Source organism: Rhincodon typus, chromosome 9, assembly GCF_021869965.1.
Source record: "Rhincodon typus isolate 14 chromosome 9, sRhiTyp1.1, whole genome shotgun sequence".
Classification (NCBI taxonomy): domain Eukaryota; kingdom Metazoa; phylum Chordata; class Chondrichthyes; order Orectolobiformes; family Rhincodontidae; genus Rhincodon; species Rhincodon typus.
In genome coordinates, this window is record NC_063340.1 from 30,546,317 (window position 1) to 30,562,574 (window position 16,258).

The window sequence follows — 16,258 nt, forward strand, 5'->3', positions numbered from 1 at the left end:
AGCAGTTGCAATCTAAGTGGTCTTTTTTTAATATGAATCCAATGAGCATTTCCCTTTCTGTCATTGAGTTCCAAACCAGATGAAAACATTTCTTCACATGCCCCATCTAAATCCTTCTGCCAATTAATTTCAAATCTGTGCCCTTCATTATTGATCCCTCTATCAAGGAAAATAGGTCTTTCTATTCATCCTATTTAGGCTGCTCAATTTTGTAGATTTCATTTAAGTTTGTGCCCAGTTTCTTTTTCTAGAGAAAGTAACCCCAACCTATAAAATAATTTCCTCCAGCACAAAATTTTCAGTTCCTAGCAACATCCTCTAAATCACTCTTGTCCTTGAGATCATTCCCTTATGTGGTGCCCTCTAGCTGTGGTCATTCAGTTCAATCAAGACCTTCCTGCTGTTATCCTTTTATCCCTTATTTTTAAAAAAAAGCATATGCAATGATGTCCTTTTGTTCCTCCACACTTCTCAATTTCCTGCCATTTATTGTCTGTGACTTGCCTGTTTTGTTCCTCCAATGTGCATAACGACACATTTCCTGATTGAATTCAAAGTGCCTCTTTTTTCTGTCCACCAAACTAGTCCATTGATCACGCAAACAAAACTCTATCAACCACACACTGAATTTTTCTAGCACTTACAAACTTTTTAAAAACGTTCCTCTCAAGTATGTACCAACTGCAGATATTTTTGTATATGATTTCTCATGTGTCTTTGCTCCTATACCCCTTCTTAATGTCAAGATTTGATTTACATTGCATTTCATTTTTAGTCCCAAATGTTTCCCTGCACTATTTCATAAAATTGACACACAGATGAAATTTAATTATCTGTCTTTCCGAAATCATCTACTAACATCAGTTTAAATATATTTCATGTTTATTGCAGGTGATTTGGGGTAATAGCAATTTACCTACTGGATGCTTTCTAATCAACCTTTTTGGTGATGTTATTGTACACCGTCTGAAACTTTTGGAATGTGTATACTCAGAAGGGACTCTGCCACTGTCACGAGCCCACAATTCGCCTGCTTTAAGTGCAGACCATGCTTCAGATTGACAAATTACCATATCTAGTTCAACACATCATGGCTTTTAGTCTCTTCTACAGTTCTGAGGAGGGGTCACCGGACCCGAAACGTTAACTCTGTTTTTTTCCTTCACAGATGCTGCCAGACCTGCTGAGCTTTTCCAGCAACTTTTGTTTTTGTTCCTCATTTACAGCATCCACAGTTCTTTCGGTTTTCCTTTATTTCTTGATTGGTATTTTGGTGTTCATGGCTTATTGAACCTTGGATGAAATTCATAGTCTGAGGATGACTGGTAATGCTGATCACGCTAAGTTGCTAATGATCTGTTCTTTATGGGGTTTGCATACTGATTTCAAGAATTCTAAAATCCATGAGATTTGATTCTTCTGATTGGACATTTTAATTTTAAACTGAGTTTGTTACTTTGATCAACAAATCTGTTTTATTGTTTACATTGTACTCTGAGGAGATGTACCTAATGAGCGTATGAATTTGGAATTGGAGTAGGTCCTTTTATTGGCAAAGCAGGCTTGGGCATTCAGTAAGATCGTGGCTGATCTTATTCTGTTCTCAACTCCACATTCTCATTTATACCTGATAACCTTTGATGCCCTTGCTAGTCAAAAATGTAGCTCTTGTCTTAAAAGTATGTGACCTTGCCCCCACTGCTAATTGGTAAAGGGTTTCTTTGCCCTGTCATTATCCTCCCATTACTCATTAGCCTCTGAGATAAAATAATATCATTTCTTCCTTAAATGGGAAACACTTTATTTTTAAACTGTCCATCTCTCAACTACTGCTCAATGGGAAACATCTGTTGAGCCTTCCACTTAATCAAACTTCCCTCAGCATCTTGCAAATTTTCAATAAGCACCTCTCATTCCTCAGTTACAATGAATACAGGCCCAGCCTTTTTCTAACCTTTTCTCGTTAGGTTCCTCAAACTCATCCCGGATATCAGTCAAGTTTCATAGAATACTCCACGTGGTCTCCCAGTACTCCGTACAACTGTAGCAAATCACCCTCGATTTAATATAAAATTTCCCTTGCAATAAATGACAACATTCCATTTGCCTTACACTTGCTATACGCATACTAACTTCCTGTGATCTGTGTGTCAAAACACACATCTTTCTGTACATCAGACTTCTGCAGTCTGTCCCTATTTAAATAACATTCTACTTTTCTGTCCTTACCGCTAAAGTGGATAAATTCACATTTGTGCAAATTATACTGTATCAGCCAAACTTCTGCCCACTCATTTGACTTATCCCTAGACAGACTCTATTCATAAGTTAGTTTCCTATCTATCTTTGTGTCATCAGCAAATTTGGGTACCAGACCTGATCACTGTTGCATTTTGCTTGCCGCATCTTGCCAACCTGAAGAAGACCTATTTATGCCTACTATTAAGTAATTAATCCAGTATCCATGCTGATATGTTCACCCTTCTGTCATGAGCTCACGCTTTACATAGCAATGTTTTATCTGGCACCTTGTCAAATGCCTTCTGAAAATCTAAATGTATTACATTGACAAGTTCCCCTTTATCCACATTGTTACTTAAAGAGCTCCATTAAATTATTCAAAACTGACTTCCTTTTTATCAACCTCTGTTGACTCCACTGATTAAATTGAGATTTTCAAAGTTCTCAACTATAACTAGAATAGATTCTAGCATTTTGCCAATGACAGGTGTTAAGCTGTCATGATATTTCTGCAATGGGAGTGTGACGTCCTGATGACGTTACCATCCTTTTTATTGAGTTACTGTGTTGCATGAATTTCGTGAACTCATGAAAGTAAATTAATGAAAGCAGTGTTTGAAAATGAGCGTTCTTTGAGAGAGGCATGCACTCGCACTAGGGTCAGATGTGCACCACAAAACCATCGACCTGTCTTCACCACACACTGCCAGCAGTCACTTTCATTTCTCATCTTATTGATGTATGCTAAAGTTTACTGCATGCTTATTGGTTTTCAGCTCGTGCATACTGGGTAATGTCCATGTGAGTGTGTGGTTGTTCATCAGAATTGAAGCCAGCACAATTTAAAAAGGGACTGTATAAAGTGCACCTTTTTCCCCAATATTCCTGTTTTAAAAGTGGTAATTAATGTAAAGACTTTGTCAGCAACATGTAGAGCCAAACTTGATGTGTCAGAGAGAGTGCAAAAACTTCCAAACAACCAACAAATACCTGCTGTGCACACAGTTCTTTTTTGAGTTCAAGACCACGGTTCTGTGGTAATTTGCCTATGCAGCATGGGACATTGGGCATTGAATATTGAATAATAGACTACGGAAGGTATTTCTGCCCTTGATCACATCCAGATTGTAGATGTGGTTATTTGATAGCAACCACGAACTGGAGGTGTGCATCTGTTAATCCTTCTATCTGCTTTTCATAGTTCCCAGCATTCACCACAAGGTAAGTTAACTCTGTTTGACAAATTGCATAGTATCACAATTTCCAGTGGCTGTGCATCATATGTGCTCTTTTCATATGAATAGAAAAGAGATGGAATCATTTTCTGTGTAGTCCTGTGCATTACCTCTTTTTGAAAGCCATTTCTCAACACACTTTGGACATAGTGGCAACAACATGCTTTCGTGTATCTAGAAGGTCTTGTTTTATGTCACTCCTTCAATGGCCTGCTGTTCAAGTGGCAATTTTACTAACCATTTACACATGGAGTCATTGCAGTATAGACGTTACTCGGCCACGTGCGTTCATTTCCTTGCTCTGAATGAATTCCTACAAGTTTATTTCCTCCAAGCAGTAGTCATTGATTGACATGTCATTTATGCTTTATATTAATGTGTCAAATAGATCCTAGCTATCTGGAATAGGAACAGAAAATGATGAAAATGACTCCACATTTGGCATCATTTGTAGAGGAAACAGTTATTTGAAAGGTCTCAAGCATTAACCATTTTTAACTGGATCATTGACCTGAAATGTTACCTCTGTTTTTGCTCTTTGGAAGCAGCGAAGCCGGCTAAGTATTTCCTGCAGCGCTTATTCCTTCGGTTATACGTTCATTGTTGGAGTGGAGTTTCTCCTTGTGAAACTTGCAAAACTTAAATAATTGGCTTGGTTTCTTGCAATGTTTGGATGTGATAATATCCCTTTTTATTGAATTCTGATTTTTTTTTTGAACTAATCTTAGGATGTTTAGTACAAATCTACAAAGAGGTTAATTTGGCAAACAACAAATTAGCAACTAAATAATTTGAAGCGTGATGTGGATAGATCTGGATGTTGATGAAACTTCTGTTCTAATAACGATTTAAACACTTAAAAATTTAATGTGTTAGTGTTAGTGTTAGTTCTTGGCCTGTGGACTTGATATAACGTTTTAAATGTCTTGTTAACTTCACAACCATATCAAACCATGAGCCCTGTTGTAAGTAACGGTTTAACACTGGTGATTTAATCATAATAAATAAACTTTAATTATTGCCTAACTTTTCAAAATAAAACTTTTTTTTTCACATCTCTAACTCAATAGAGGTACAATGAGGAAACCATGCAGGAATTTGGATATAAAGTGCTTCACCAAAAATGGTGATACTTAGGTCTAGAAATTGATATCAGTACAAATATGAAGCTCATCCAATGTTGTCTGATGTTTTATGAAATAATTTATATTTTGGGAACACTGCATTCGTTTGTTCATTTTCATTGTTCATTTTCAGGTAAGAGGGGTGGCCTGCATGTGCTGTAGTTATGCCTGTCTCTTCATGGGTACATGGAACGTTCCTTGTTCCGGTCCTATTCCGGCCCCCACCCACAACTCTTTCTCCAATACGTCGATGATATCGTCAGTGCTGCTTCCCTCTCTCATCCGGAATCGGAAAACTTCATCAATTTCGCCTCCAATTTCCACCCTGCCCTCACCTTTCACCTGGTCTATCTCTGACTCCTCCCTTCCCTTCCTTGACATTTCTGTTTCCATTTTGGGGGATAGACTGGCCACTAATATCCACTACAAACCCACTGACTCCCACAGCTACCTGGACAATACATCCTGACACCCCACTCCTTGTAAAGACTCCATCTCATTCTCTCAGTTCGTCCGTCTCCATCGTAAATGTTCAGATGAGGCCATCTTCGACAAGGGAGCCTCTGAACCACCTTCTTCCTCAACCAAGGATTACCCAGCTCCGTTGTCAACAGGGCCCTCAACCAGGTTCGACCCATCTCCTGGACTTCCGCCCTCACCTCTTCTCTTCTCTCCTGCTACAGCGATAGGATTCCCCTTGTCCTTACCTACCATCCCACCAGCATCCACATCCGCAAGATCATCAGACGCCATTTCGGCCACCTCCAGCAAGATGCCACCGCCAGACACCTATTCCCCTCCCCTCTCTTGTCCACCTTCCTCAAGGACCATTCCCTCTGGGACACCCTGGTCCACGCTTCCTTCACCCCCCACAGCCCCACGGCACCTTCCCCTGTAACCGGCAAGGTGCAACACTTGTCCATTTATCTCCTCCCTCTAATCTAAGGGCCCAAACATACCTTCCAGATGAAGCAACACTTCACCTGCACTTCCCAGAATCTAGTCTACTGCATTTGCTGCTCACGATGTGGTCTCCTCTACATTGGGGAAAGGAAGCATAGACCGGGTGACTGCTTCGCAGAAAATCTACATTCTGCTTGCAAAAAAGACCCTGAACTACCTATTGCCTGCACTTTAATGCACCACCCTGTTCCCTGGCCAACATCTCTGTCTCTGGCTTGCTGCAGTGTTCCAGCGAACCTCAACGCAAGCTGGAAGAATAACACCTCATTTTTTTGCTTGGGGACCCTGCAGCCTTCCGGACTCCATTATTGAGTTCAATAATTTTAGGGCCTAAACTCTTCCCATGTCCCAGCCCCCTACCCCACACACCAGGCCTTGTTACAACATAGCCTACCATTACAACTACCTGTTGTTCGTCACTAATAGTCCCCATTAACAACTCTTCACCTTCCCACCTTATCAACTCTTTGTCTATCCAACTGCTCTTCTCTCTCTTTAGGCTCTATGTTTAGGCCCAACCATCTTCAGCTGCTTCATCAATGACCTTCCCTCCATCATAAGGTCAGAATTGGGAATGTTCGCTGATGATTGCACAATGTTCAGCACCATTCATGACTCCTCAGATACTGAAACAGTCCATGTTCACATGCAACAAGATCTAGACAATATCCAGGCTTGGATCGATAAGTGGCAAGTGAAATTCGTGCCAAACGAATGCTAGGCTATGACCATCACCAATAAGACACAATCTAACCACCGCCCCTTGACATTCAATGGTGTTACCATCACCGAATCCCCCACTATCAACATCTTGGGGGTTACCATTGACCAGAAACTCAGCTGGACTCACCAAATTAACACAGTGGCTACAACAGCAGGCCTGAAGCTGGGAATCCTGAGGCGAGTAACTCATCTCCTGACTTCTCAAAGCCTGTCCACCATCTACAAGTCACAAGTCAAGACTGTGACGGAATACTCCCCACTTGCCTGGATGAGTGCAGCCCCAACAACACTCAAACTTGACACCATCCAGGACACAGCAGCCTGCATGATTGGCACTACATCTACAAGCATTCACTCCCTCCACCACCGATGCTCAGTGCGTACTATCTACAAGATGCACAGCAGAAATTCACCAAAGATCCTCAGACAGCACCTTCCAAACCCATGACCACTTCCATCTAGAATGACAAGGGCAGCAGATATACGGGAACACCATCACCTCCAAGTTCCTCTCCAAGTCACTCACCATCCTGACTTGGAAATACATCGCCGTTCCTTCACTGTCGCTGGGTCAAAATCCTGGAATTCCCTCCCTAATAGCATTGTGGGTCAACCCACAGCAGGAGGACTGCAGCAGTTCAAAAAGGCAGCTCACCACTACCTTCTCAAGGGCAACGGGATGGGCAAGTATTGCTGGCCAGCTAGCAATGCCCACATCCCACAAATGAATAAAAAATATCCTATTGTTTACTCCCTACCTCCCTTCCCCTCTTTTCTACATATAAACTGACATTTTTCCAGCCACCATCAGTTCTGAGGAAGGGTCACCGGACCCAAAATGTTAACTCTGTTTCTTCCTTCACAGATGCTGCCTGACCTGCTGAGTTTTTCCAGCAACTTTGCCTTTAAACTAACTATATTGAATAAAAACAGTCATTGCTCTTCTCAACTCTCAACACACTATAAGAGGTCATGAATAACCACTTGAAACTGAATGTATAAAGTGCAGTTAGATGGTTTAATGGACTAAGTTAGGAAGTAAGTCAAACTATCAAGTTTGTCCTTTGTGTGCAAAGCACTCATAATTTTAGATATTAATTGAACACATGTTCTATGCCATCTGGAACTTGCTAACCTAGTTAGTAACAATACGCAATAAAATAACAAGTTGGAGAAATGTTATGTTTATCTGCACAATACCTTTCTATCATATTAGTCATGTCTAACTGACATAAAGGAGCAAATATGATATTTATTTACTTTGAATTTTTGACCTACACTAGAATTATCTGGTGTTTCATGTTGATAGACCATAAGACACAGGAACAGAAGTTAGGCCAGTCAGCTCATCAAATTTGCTCCGTCAGTCAATGAGATCATGGTTGATTTGATACTCCACTTTTTTCTGTCTTTTCCTATTACTGTGGACTCCCTTCCTGATTAAAAATCTGTCTTGCGGCTAATTTGCTTGATCATAACCAAGAAAACACGTTTTTTTCATGCAGTACAGTGGTTAACAATGTTGTCTTGGAGGCACAGTTCAAAGGTCGCCACTGCACTTTTGAAATGGGATGTGGACAAACCAACAAAATGCTCAGATACCATTCATGTTGTATATCCCATACCTCACTGCCTTGATTTCTGGTAGGATTCCCCTAAAAACAAAATACATGCGACAGGTATGTTTAGTTCAGTTCAGCTACTTTGTCTTTATTGATAAGGAAGTGTTTTGTAGTGGCAAGATCAGATGTAAATCTATTTTGAAATTCGACATTAAATTTGACTAAGATGGCTGAACTGAAGAATCCTGTTTCTGAAATAAAAGACTACTCTGTTGATTTAAGGAGATATTGTTTAAAACAACACCATGCAATTTTGTTGAGAAGTGAGTATAAAGTTATATTTTACAGAAGATGACCACTGAGATGAAGAAGCAGATATGGGTATCCCTTATTTCTTTTGCTGTAAAGTTAAACTAAATAGAAATTGGTGGACATTTTGTGAATTTGAACTATGCGTAATCTGAGATTAATATTTTGGTATTTAAGGATTAAAGCTAGTATGAATTAAAGGACAGAACCTAATGTATTCCTATGTATTTTTAATAATCCACTTGTACTGTTTATTTAATATTAGCCTAGGCTCAGTAAGCTACTGCCAAGTTCATGAAAGGCAATTAGAAATGTGAAACTAAATAACTGATTTTGTGGTCTATTATATTCACTGGTTTCTGCATGGAGAGGTTCTAAACACAGAAAGCAACTAAAAGATTGGTATTGGCCTTCCAAAAATTTTAAAAAATCAACTGGTTTTCCTTAATGATAGGTAGATTTTCAGTCTTGCAGTTGTTGGCAAAAGTGTGATTTATGACCATATCTCTTCTACATGATGAAAGGGTCCGATTGTTTGAAATCTGTCCTTCTGTCAAATGAACATTTTTCTCTGCTTAATATTGTTGCTCTATTCAGACTTGTGTCTATAAACTCAATTAATAAATATCTGTATCAAATGGTCATGGCCAAGAAATGTATATGTATCTTACATAATCTGCCTCACTTTCTGGTTAACTTGTTTTCAAACTGATAGGACCTCTTGCAGTCCACCTCAAATTTATCTTCATTGTACTTTAGTGCTGTTGCATCACAGCACCAGGGGACCCGGGTTTGATTCCAGCCTTGAGCGATTGTCTGTCTGTGTAGAGGTTTGCATGTTCTCCCCGTGTCTGCATGCTTTTCCTCTGGATGCTCCAGTTACCTCCCACGATCCATAGATGTGCAGGTTAGGTGGATTGGCTATGCTAAATTAATGTAAAAATGGGGTTAGAGGATACAGTGGGATGCTCTTTGGAAGGTCAGTGCAGACTTGATGGGCTGAATGGCCTCTATCTGCACTGTACGGATGCTATGATTCTACAAAACGTACATGTAGTACATTATCTTAGACTGTTAACACATCAAAAGTTTTGGGTGTTCATGATAGATAAATATGAAATATGATGTACTTTACAGATTAGAACCCATGGAGAAATGCATATATGTGGGTAACGCAAGACTAGGCTGAATTGGTTGCTGCTATTCTTGTTCCTTTTCAATTTATGACTAAATGTTCAAATAGCCCATTGTCGGATGGTAAAACATGGCTACTGTAGCAAAGCATTGACTTCTGAAGCTTGATACGTTGAAACTTGGCTTGTTGCTGCAGAGAAAAGGATGAGCATTTTTTTCTGGTGTAGAAGGCACACCTGCAGTTTATGTGAGAGGCCATTGGAGAGATAAGAGTGGTTTTGAGATGTTGTTAGTTGATGGATCAAAATAGTTGAATTTGCAATAAGGTGAATCCTGTTTTGGTGACCATAACTTTTTTTTTTTGTTTTCAACAGAACCAGATCCAGTACCTCAAGCAAGTTCAACTGCCCAGTGCAGCTCAACTCCGATCCACCTTGGTTGACCCTGCTATTAACTTGTTTTTCCTTAAAATGAAGACTGAACTGGAACAGACTAAAGACAAACTGGAACAAGCCCAAAATGAACTGAGTGCCTGGAAGTTTACACCTGATAGGTAAACAAACAAAATACTCCCCAGTCAAGACCTCCCTGACAATCCCACTGCAAGAATGTATGGTGGGATGGCCAAGTACTCTCTTAAGAGCAAGACAGCCTCAGCCTTTGAGCAAAAAAAAAAAAAAAAAAATCCAGATTCATTTACTACTCAGCTTGTTATACTTAATGTAAAACATTGTCAGATGAACATTCTGTTTCAGCTTTTTGCCCCTTCTACTTCAGAGGCCTGAAGGAGTCGGACTCTTCCAAAGAATGGGCCTGCATCCAACCAAAAAAATTCTTGCCCAGTTTAGACACTTGAAATTTGTTTTTTATAGAAGAAAATAAAGGGAGGAAAAGAAGTCACTTTTCTGCAAAAAAGGGAATGTAAAGTCTGCTGTACACTGTTTCTGGTGGCTGTGTTTGCAGTCTGAGTTTGGAGGAGAGAACGTAGCTTTTCTCATCTCAGACACTGGGCCTGAATTGAGTTTTCGTGTAAATACGTTTTAAAGTAGTGGAATGCCCTGCACTCCAAACGTTGCTAGTGACCAGTGGAAGTCAGTTTGGTGTAAGACTGAAGACTTCCTGCTTGTATCACGGTGAACTTTCAAGAGTTGAAAAAAAACATTGAAGTGACTTTAGAGCGCAGTCAAAGGTTTCAATTTTTTGAACTGGCCATCAACTCTTGAGTTGAATTTATAATCCATATTTCACACTGATTCATTCTGAAGCAACCTTCCCTCTCTCGTGATTATGGTTTCTTTAACTTGATTAACTAACCAACTTGTATGTACCAGACTGTGAGTAGCCTTATAAATGTAAGCGGGAAAGTGGAAAGCTAACTGTTTGGTTAGTTTTTTTGTCAGTGAAATTTAATCCCCTTCCACTGGCGATACTGCTTTTTTTTTCAAAACGTAACTTTTTTTGTACTGGGTTTTGATTTCTGAGGTGAATTAACTCCATCAGTGACTTATCTGGAAACACATTTGTTCAGTTGTAGAACCTAAGTGTACTGAAATTCAGTTTTATTCTGGGAACTGCAAGTGATTATTGTATATCTGAAGGTTGCACCAGATAAAATATCACTTTGGGGAATTTTGATTTTTCTATTTTTTTTTGTCATTGGTGGAGGAATATTTAAACACATCTGAAGCTGAAAGGTGGTATTGTTCCCTTCCAATTGAATGAGACAATTTATCTAATCGACATTCTTCATATACAATTCAGAAAATCTGCCTGGTATGTAGCTGAAATCAGTATTACAAGTAGGTTCCAATTTCATATATAAATTATGTTGTTTCTTTATGTAGTGCTATTTCGAAATCACTTGCTTGGACACAATGTGAAAATTAGATTTAGTCTCTTGAACAATGTGATAGCAGTTGTGCACTAAATCAAACTTTAACTTCTCAACTAAAAACACAAACTTTTGGAATTCTATTTTTATGAAAACGAAGTGCTAAGTAGGTGCACCACACCATTTTTACTTATTTTTCTGAAGCCGCCTTAGAGCTCCCAGTTCCATAAACAAAATACCTCAACTACACTAGTTTGAATATTTGTGTCAGAAACAATATTGAGATTGCATTTTCTTAAAAATGTGTATTTTAAGAATTTTGATGTAGCTTGAGGTGTTGAGATGTTGTGATGACTGAGAAACTTTAATACTGTGAAATTCTAACTTTTCTGGTCACCAACTCAGGGAGGAAAACATTGTAGTTTTTTTTTGTATTATGATGTTTTTCCAAGTGCTCATTGTAAAGCTCTGAGTGGAATTTTTGCTGGTAAAAATCTAACCCTATTACCCTATTTTCATATTGTGGGACGTATTCAATTTCATTGTTCAGTATTTTGTATATTTTTAATATTGCAAAATGACCTGTTTCAGTAAAAAGGAAATTTCACATACTTTTAAAACTGCAAAACTAAATTTCTTGCTCTGTGAAATGTTTGTGTTGCATCAGTCTGTACCAGTGAAGTTGGAAGATCAAACTGGTAGAAGTTTATTGAAGTCAGTGGAATGTATATTTTAAACAAGGTTATCACAAAATAGCGCTTTTTGGTTTTTCTTTGAGCCTCCGTTGGTTACGCCATGCTCCTTTTCCACAGAAATATGCTCACAATTGCTTTAATGCGCATTCCCAGGGCCATACCATTTGTTCACATTTGATCCCCGCTTTCAAATGATATCTGATTATTAACAGTGTGGGAAGCCTTACCTGGGCCTTGCAGGAATGGGTGTGTCTTAAATTTTGTGCATAAAATAGTGTTTCAAGTTCTGTGAATTTGTAAAATTTTCATTGATTTTTTTTGTTTAATCATGTCTTATGTCGCAGTTTAGATGTGTTGTGTAAAATAAGAATTGTGTAGTTACGTGTGGTTGTTTGTTATTATGCATCAATTGTTAATAGTACATACTGTTTCTAAATGTAGAAGAGAAACTGTTTACAGACAGCATGACAGCTGGTCTGAGACGAAGTTCAGGCCACAACAAATGTTTTTGTACCAAAGCATTTCGGAAAGACTGTTAAAGGTGGTGATGGATGTTATTTCAACAATGTCAGTTTCTCAAAAATTGCTTTTACGAAGAGGGATAGAAGCACATATTTCATCGGCAATTCAGTTACAGCTTCAACTGTTTTATTTGATTCTTATTTTTAAGTCCTGTAGGAATAGGCTTACAACATAGCATGACCTCATACCGGTATGGTTCGTACAAATCCTAATTTAACATTTAAACTACTCAGGCCGGTGTATTGCTTTTGGTCCATCATTTGAAAGTATGGTTGCGCTTTTATTTTCCTTGGAGGTGCAGGGGAAGGAGACAACAGAATTGCATTATTGTGCATTGACTATCTTCCGTTCTGCCTATATATTGTACATTTCTGCACCAGTGATGCCATCATTTGAGGGTATGGTTGTGCTTTTTTTTTTGCTTGGAGGTACGGAGAAAGGAAATAACAGAATTTTATTATTTTGCACTGACCATCTACCCATAAAATGTATGTTTCTGCACCATTTGGTTAATAGGAGCCCAGTTCTATGCTTCAAAAATTGTCAGCACTCAGCTATTTGGTGCCTTTTATTGTTTTCAAGTGTACTTGCATGGACTTAATAGATTTTAAAAGTCTTAAAGACCATTACCACCATTTTTAATTGTGTGCTAATTGAGAGAATCTCTGTCAACCTGTTCAACAAACTTTAGACATTTTGTCACTATTCTTGGCTCTTTATTAGTTTTGGTGCCCTCTTTTCTGTTTTAATTCCACTGCAGAAACATGACGAGCTTAAAATATGAACTATATATTGGGCCATCTGAACAATTTATTGTTTTCTGCTTCTCTTCATTTTAAGTTGCATAACAGTTGTTTGTGGTACATTCTAAGGCACCAATAGCGTTCCGTCTACTTTGGGTTGAAATTTGAGTGATGGTTTCCCATTGATCATTATTGGCTTCATGACCAAGTTGAAACCTGTTGCTGTCCTCATCCGGTGTATATACAGGCCCATTTCATCACAAGATTCTGTATAATCAGGAATGGGTGCTTCAATCTGATTTATCCCTTCTTTACAGGGTTCCCTCAAAATTGGCTGTTGGCCAAATTTTAGTAATGTGTAGTCACCCTGGCCAAGATCAGCTAGATCATTACAGCCCTGGGATCAAACGTTGGATGGTGACTTGAATATGTTCCTACCACAGAGTATCTGAGAACTTCGAATAATTATTAATTGAGTTGAGACCGTTGTACTTTATCGTGTCGATGCCTTTTTTATTTCCCTCCCTTGAGGTCAGAGTTTCATGTGTATAAACTTGTGCTTTTTGTTTAACTGGCCATATGTTTAATCAAATTGAGTTCATACCATTATGCATGAGAACTCTGGATGTATTAAATTTGGTATAAGTTCAGTGCTGCAATCAAATCTTCTGCTGGAGGTGGCTGACATTTGCTTCCAGAGCATCACTTCTGTCCTTTTTTAAAAAAAAGACAAAGGCTTTATGCAAAACATATTAAGTAGCAAGGTTTTAACAGGGGGTATGAAAAAAAATTATGTATTTAAGATGGAAGAACCCAAGTCCATGTGGCTGAAATACATTGGGCTAGAAATGTTTGGGCTTTAAAAGCATGTATGGTGATCTCCACTTTATGAAGAACTGTCATTTCCCTCTGTGATGGTAAGTGTCTGTCTTTACAGCCAAACGGGGAAAAAGTTGATGGCCAAATGTCGGATGTTAATTCAGGAAAACCAGGAACTAGGAAGACAGCTGTCCCAGGGACGTATTGCACAACTGGAGGCTGAATTAGCTTTACAGAAGAAGTACAGTGAAGAGCTCAAAAGCAGTCAGGATGGTGAGTGGAATTCAGTACTGAGTTCTTGATTGCATATGATGAAAGAAAATACATTCTTTCAGAGTAGCACTTTCTGTAACATGTATGGGCATCACTTGCCATTTTTAATGGGTAAAGACAAGGTGTGTTTTTTTTTTGTACTGAGGACCCAACTTCATCTTTCCTACATTTCTTGACGCAACTGTTGTTGAACTTTTAGACTGCTGAACCAACATCCAGGACTGGATGAACAAAATCTATTCAATTTAAAAAGGAATATTAAAGCAGTTGGTTTTTGGGTCTTCACTTCTAAACTCTGTTCCAGAGGTGTCCACCTAGATACCCTAGGGATCCTGTACCTTGTTCTGAGGAAGGGTCACCGGACCCGCAATGTTAACTCTGTTTTTTCCTTCACAGAAGTTGCCAGACCTGCTGAGCTTTTCCAGCAACTTTGTTTTTGTTCCTCTTCCTGACAACTGGTTTGAGCTTCGTATCTTTCCCTAAGCCTTTCTCACATTTGACCCAAAGATGAGCTTATCATCTGATTTGCATCATCACTAAGACTGCTTGTTACCATCTCTGCAACAAGGTCTTATTTTGTCTGTCTCCACTCATCTGTTCCAGAAATCGTTTATGCCTTCATCACCTCCAGATGAGACTATTCCAATGCACCTTTGGCTAGTCTCCCATATTCCACCCTTCATAAACTTGAAGTTATCCAAAGCGCTGCCGCCTGTGACTTCACAATCAACCCACGATTGATGTATATTGATAGCACTGCTTGACTGGCTTAATTTTAAAATTCTTATCCTTTGTTTTCAAATCCCTTCTCTTCAAGGGAGAATATAGTAGAGGTGCTGACAATTGTCAATTTTCCCCCCTGACGGCAGGAGAAATGCGAGAGGACTGGAGGACAGCCAATGTGATACGCTCCTCAAGGAAGGAGCAAGAAATAAACCTGGAAATTGCAGGCCAGTCACTCTAACCTCACTGGCAGGGAAACTGTTGGAAACAATTGAGACACAACTAATCTGTACTTAGACAGGCAGGGATTACTCAAGAACACTCAACACGGTTCTGTTAAGGGGAGGTCATGTCTAACCAACTAGATTGGTCACCTCTTTGGGAAAAAAAAAAAAATTCAAGTGAATAAATGAGGGCAATACATTTGATGTAGTTTACTTGGACTTCAGGCCCTACATGAGACACTGATGACAAAAGGAAGAGGTCATGGGGTCTGAAAGGATTTGGCTAATTTCCAGAATTGGGTGAGTGGCAGGAAGCAGAGAATGTTGGTTAAGGGGTATTTTTGTGATTGGACTGTGTCCAAAGGGGTTCGGCAGCGATCTAAGTTGAGACTGATCTGTGGTGTATATAAATGATTTAGAGTTGAATATAGGAGGGTTGCTCAGTAAGTTTATGGATGATACAAGAATTGGTGGGGGGTAAATATTGAGGAGGATGGCCTTGCATTACAGGAGGATATGGATGGGCTGGTCAGATGGATTGATCAGTTGCAGATGGAATTCAGTTTGGATAAATGAGAGGTGATGCACTTGGGCAGGAAAAATGAGACAAGGCATGATGAGCATTAGGAAGCAGGGAGCACCCAGGATCAGGGGACCTTGGTGTGCATGTCCACTGGTTTCATAGGGTAGTAGGACAAGTAGTTAAGTCAGGCGGAATGCTTGTCTTTATTAGCCGAGGCATAGAGTTTAAGTGCATGGAGGCTATGCTGGAACTGTTGAAAAATGGCTAGGCCACAGCTGGAATAGTGTGCGCAGTTCTGGAATCTGCATAGGAGGGATATGATTGCACTGGAGAGGGCACAGATGAAATTGACCAGATAGTTGCTTGGGTTGGAGAGTTTTATGTATGAAGAGATTGATTAAACTGGAATAACAAGGTGTAGAGCTGGATGAACACAGCAGGCCAAGCAGCATCAGAGGAGCAGGAAAGCTAACGTTTCGGGCCTAGACCCTCCTTCTCCATGGATGGTAAACTTCAGTTATGTGGCTAAGTTGGAGAAACTGGGGACGTTCCTGGAGGAAACAAGATATTTCCCAAAATGTCAGCTTTCCTGCTCCTCTGATGCTGCTTGGCCT

General features: G+C 39.4%; 1 protein-coding gene across 2 annotated transcripts in view; it reads left to right on the plus strand.

Moving 5' to 3' along the window:
* The window catches only part of LOC109936321 (WT1 associated protein), a 45,538-nt gene that overhangs the window by 18,836 nt on the left and 10,444 nt on the right, over positions 1-16,258 (plus strand). For both annotated transcript variants that reach the window (XM_048601011.1, XM_048601012.1), the window contains 2 exons: positions 9,666-9,844; positions 14,020-14,174. In XM_048601011.1, the coding sequence (XP_048456968.1) occupies positions 9,666-9,844; positions 14,020-14,174 (334 nt within the window). The remainder of the gene's footprint in view (positions 1-9,665; positions 9,845-14,019; positions 14,175-16,258) is intronic.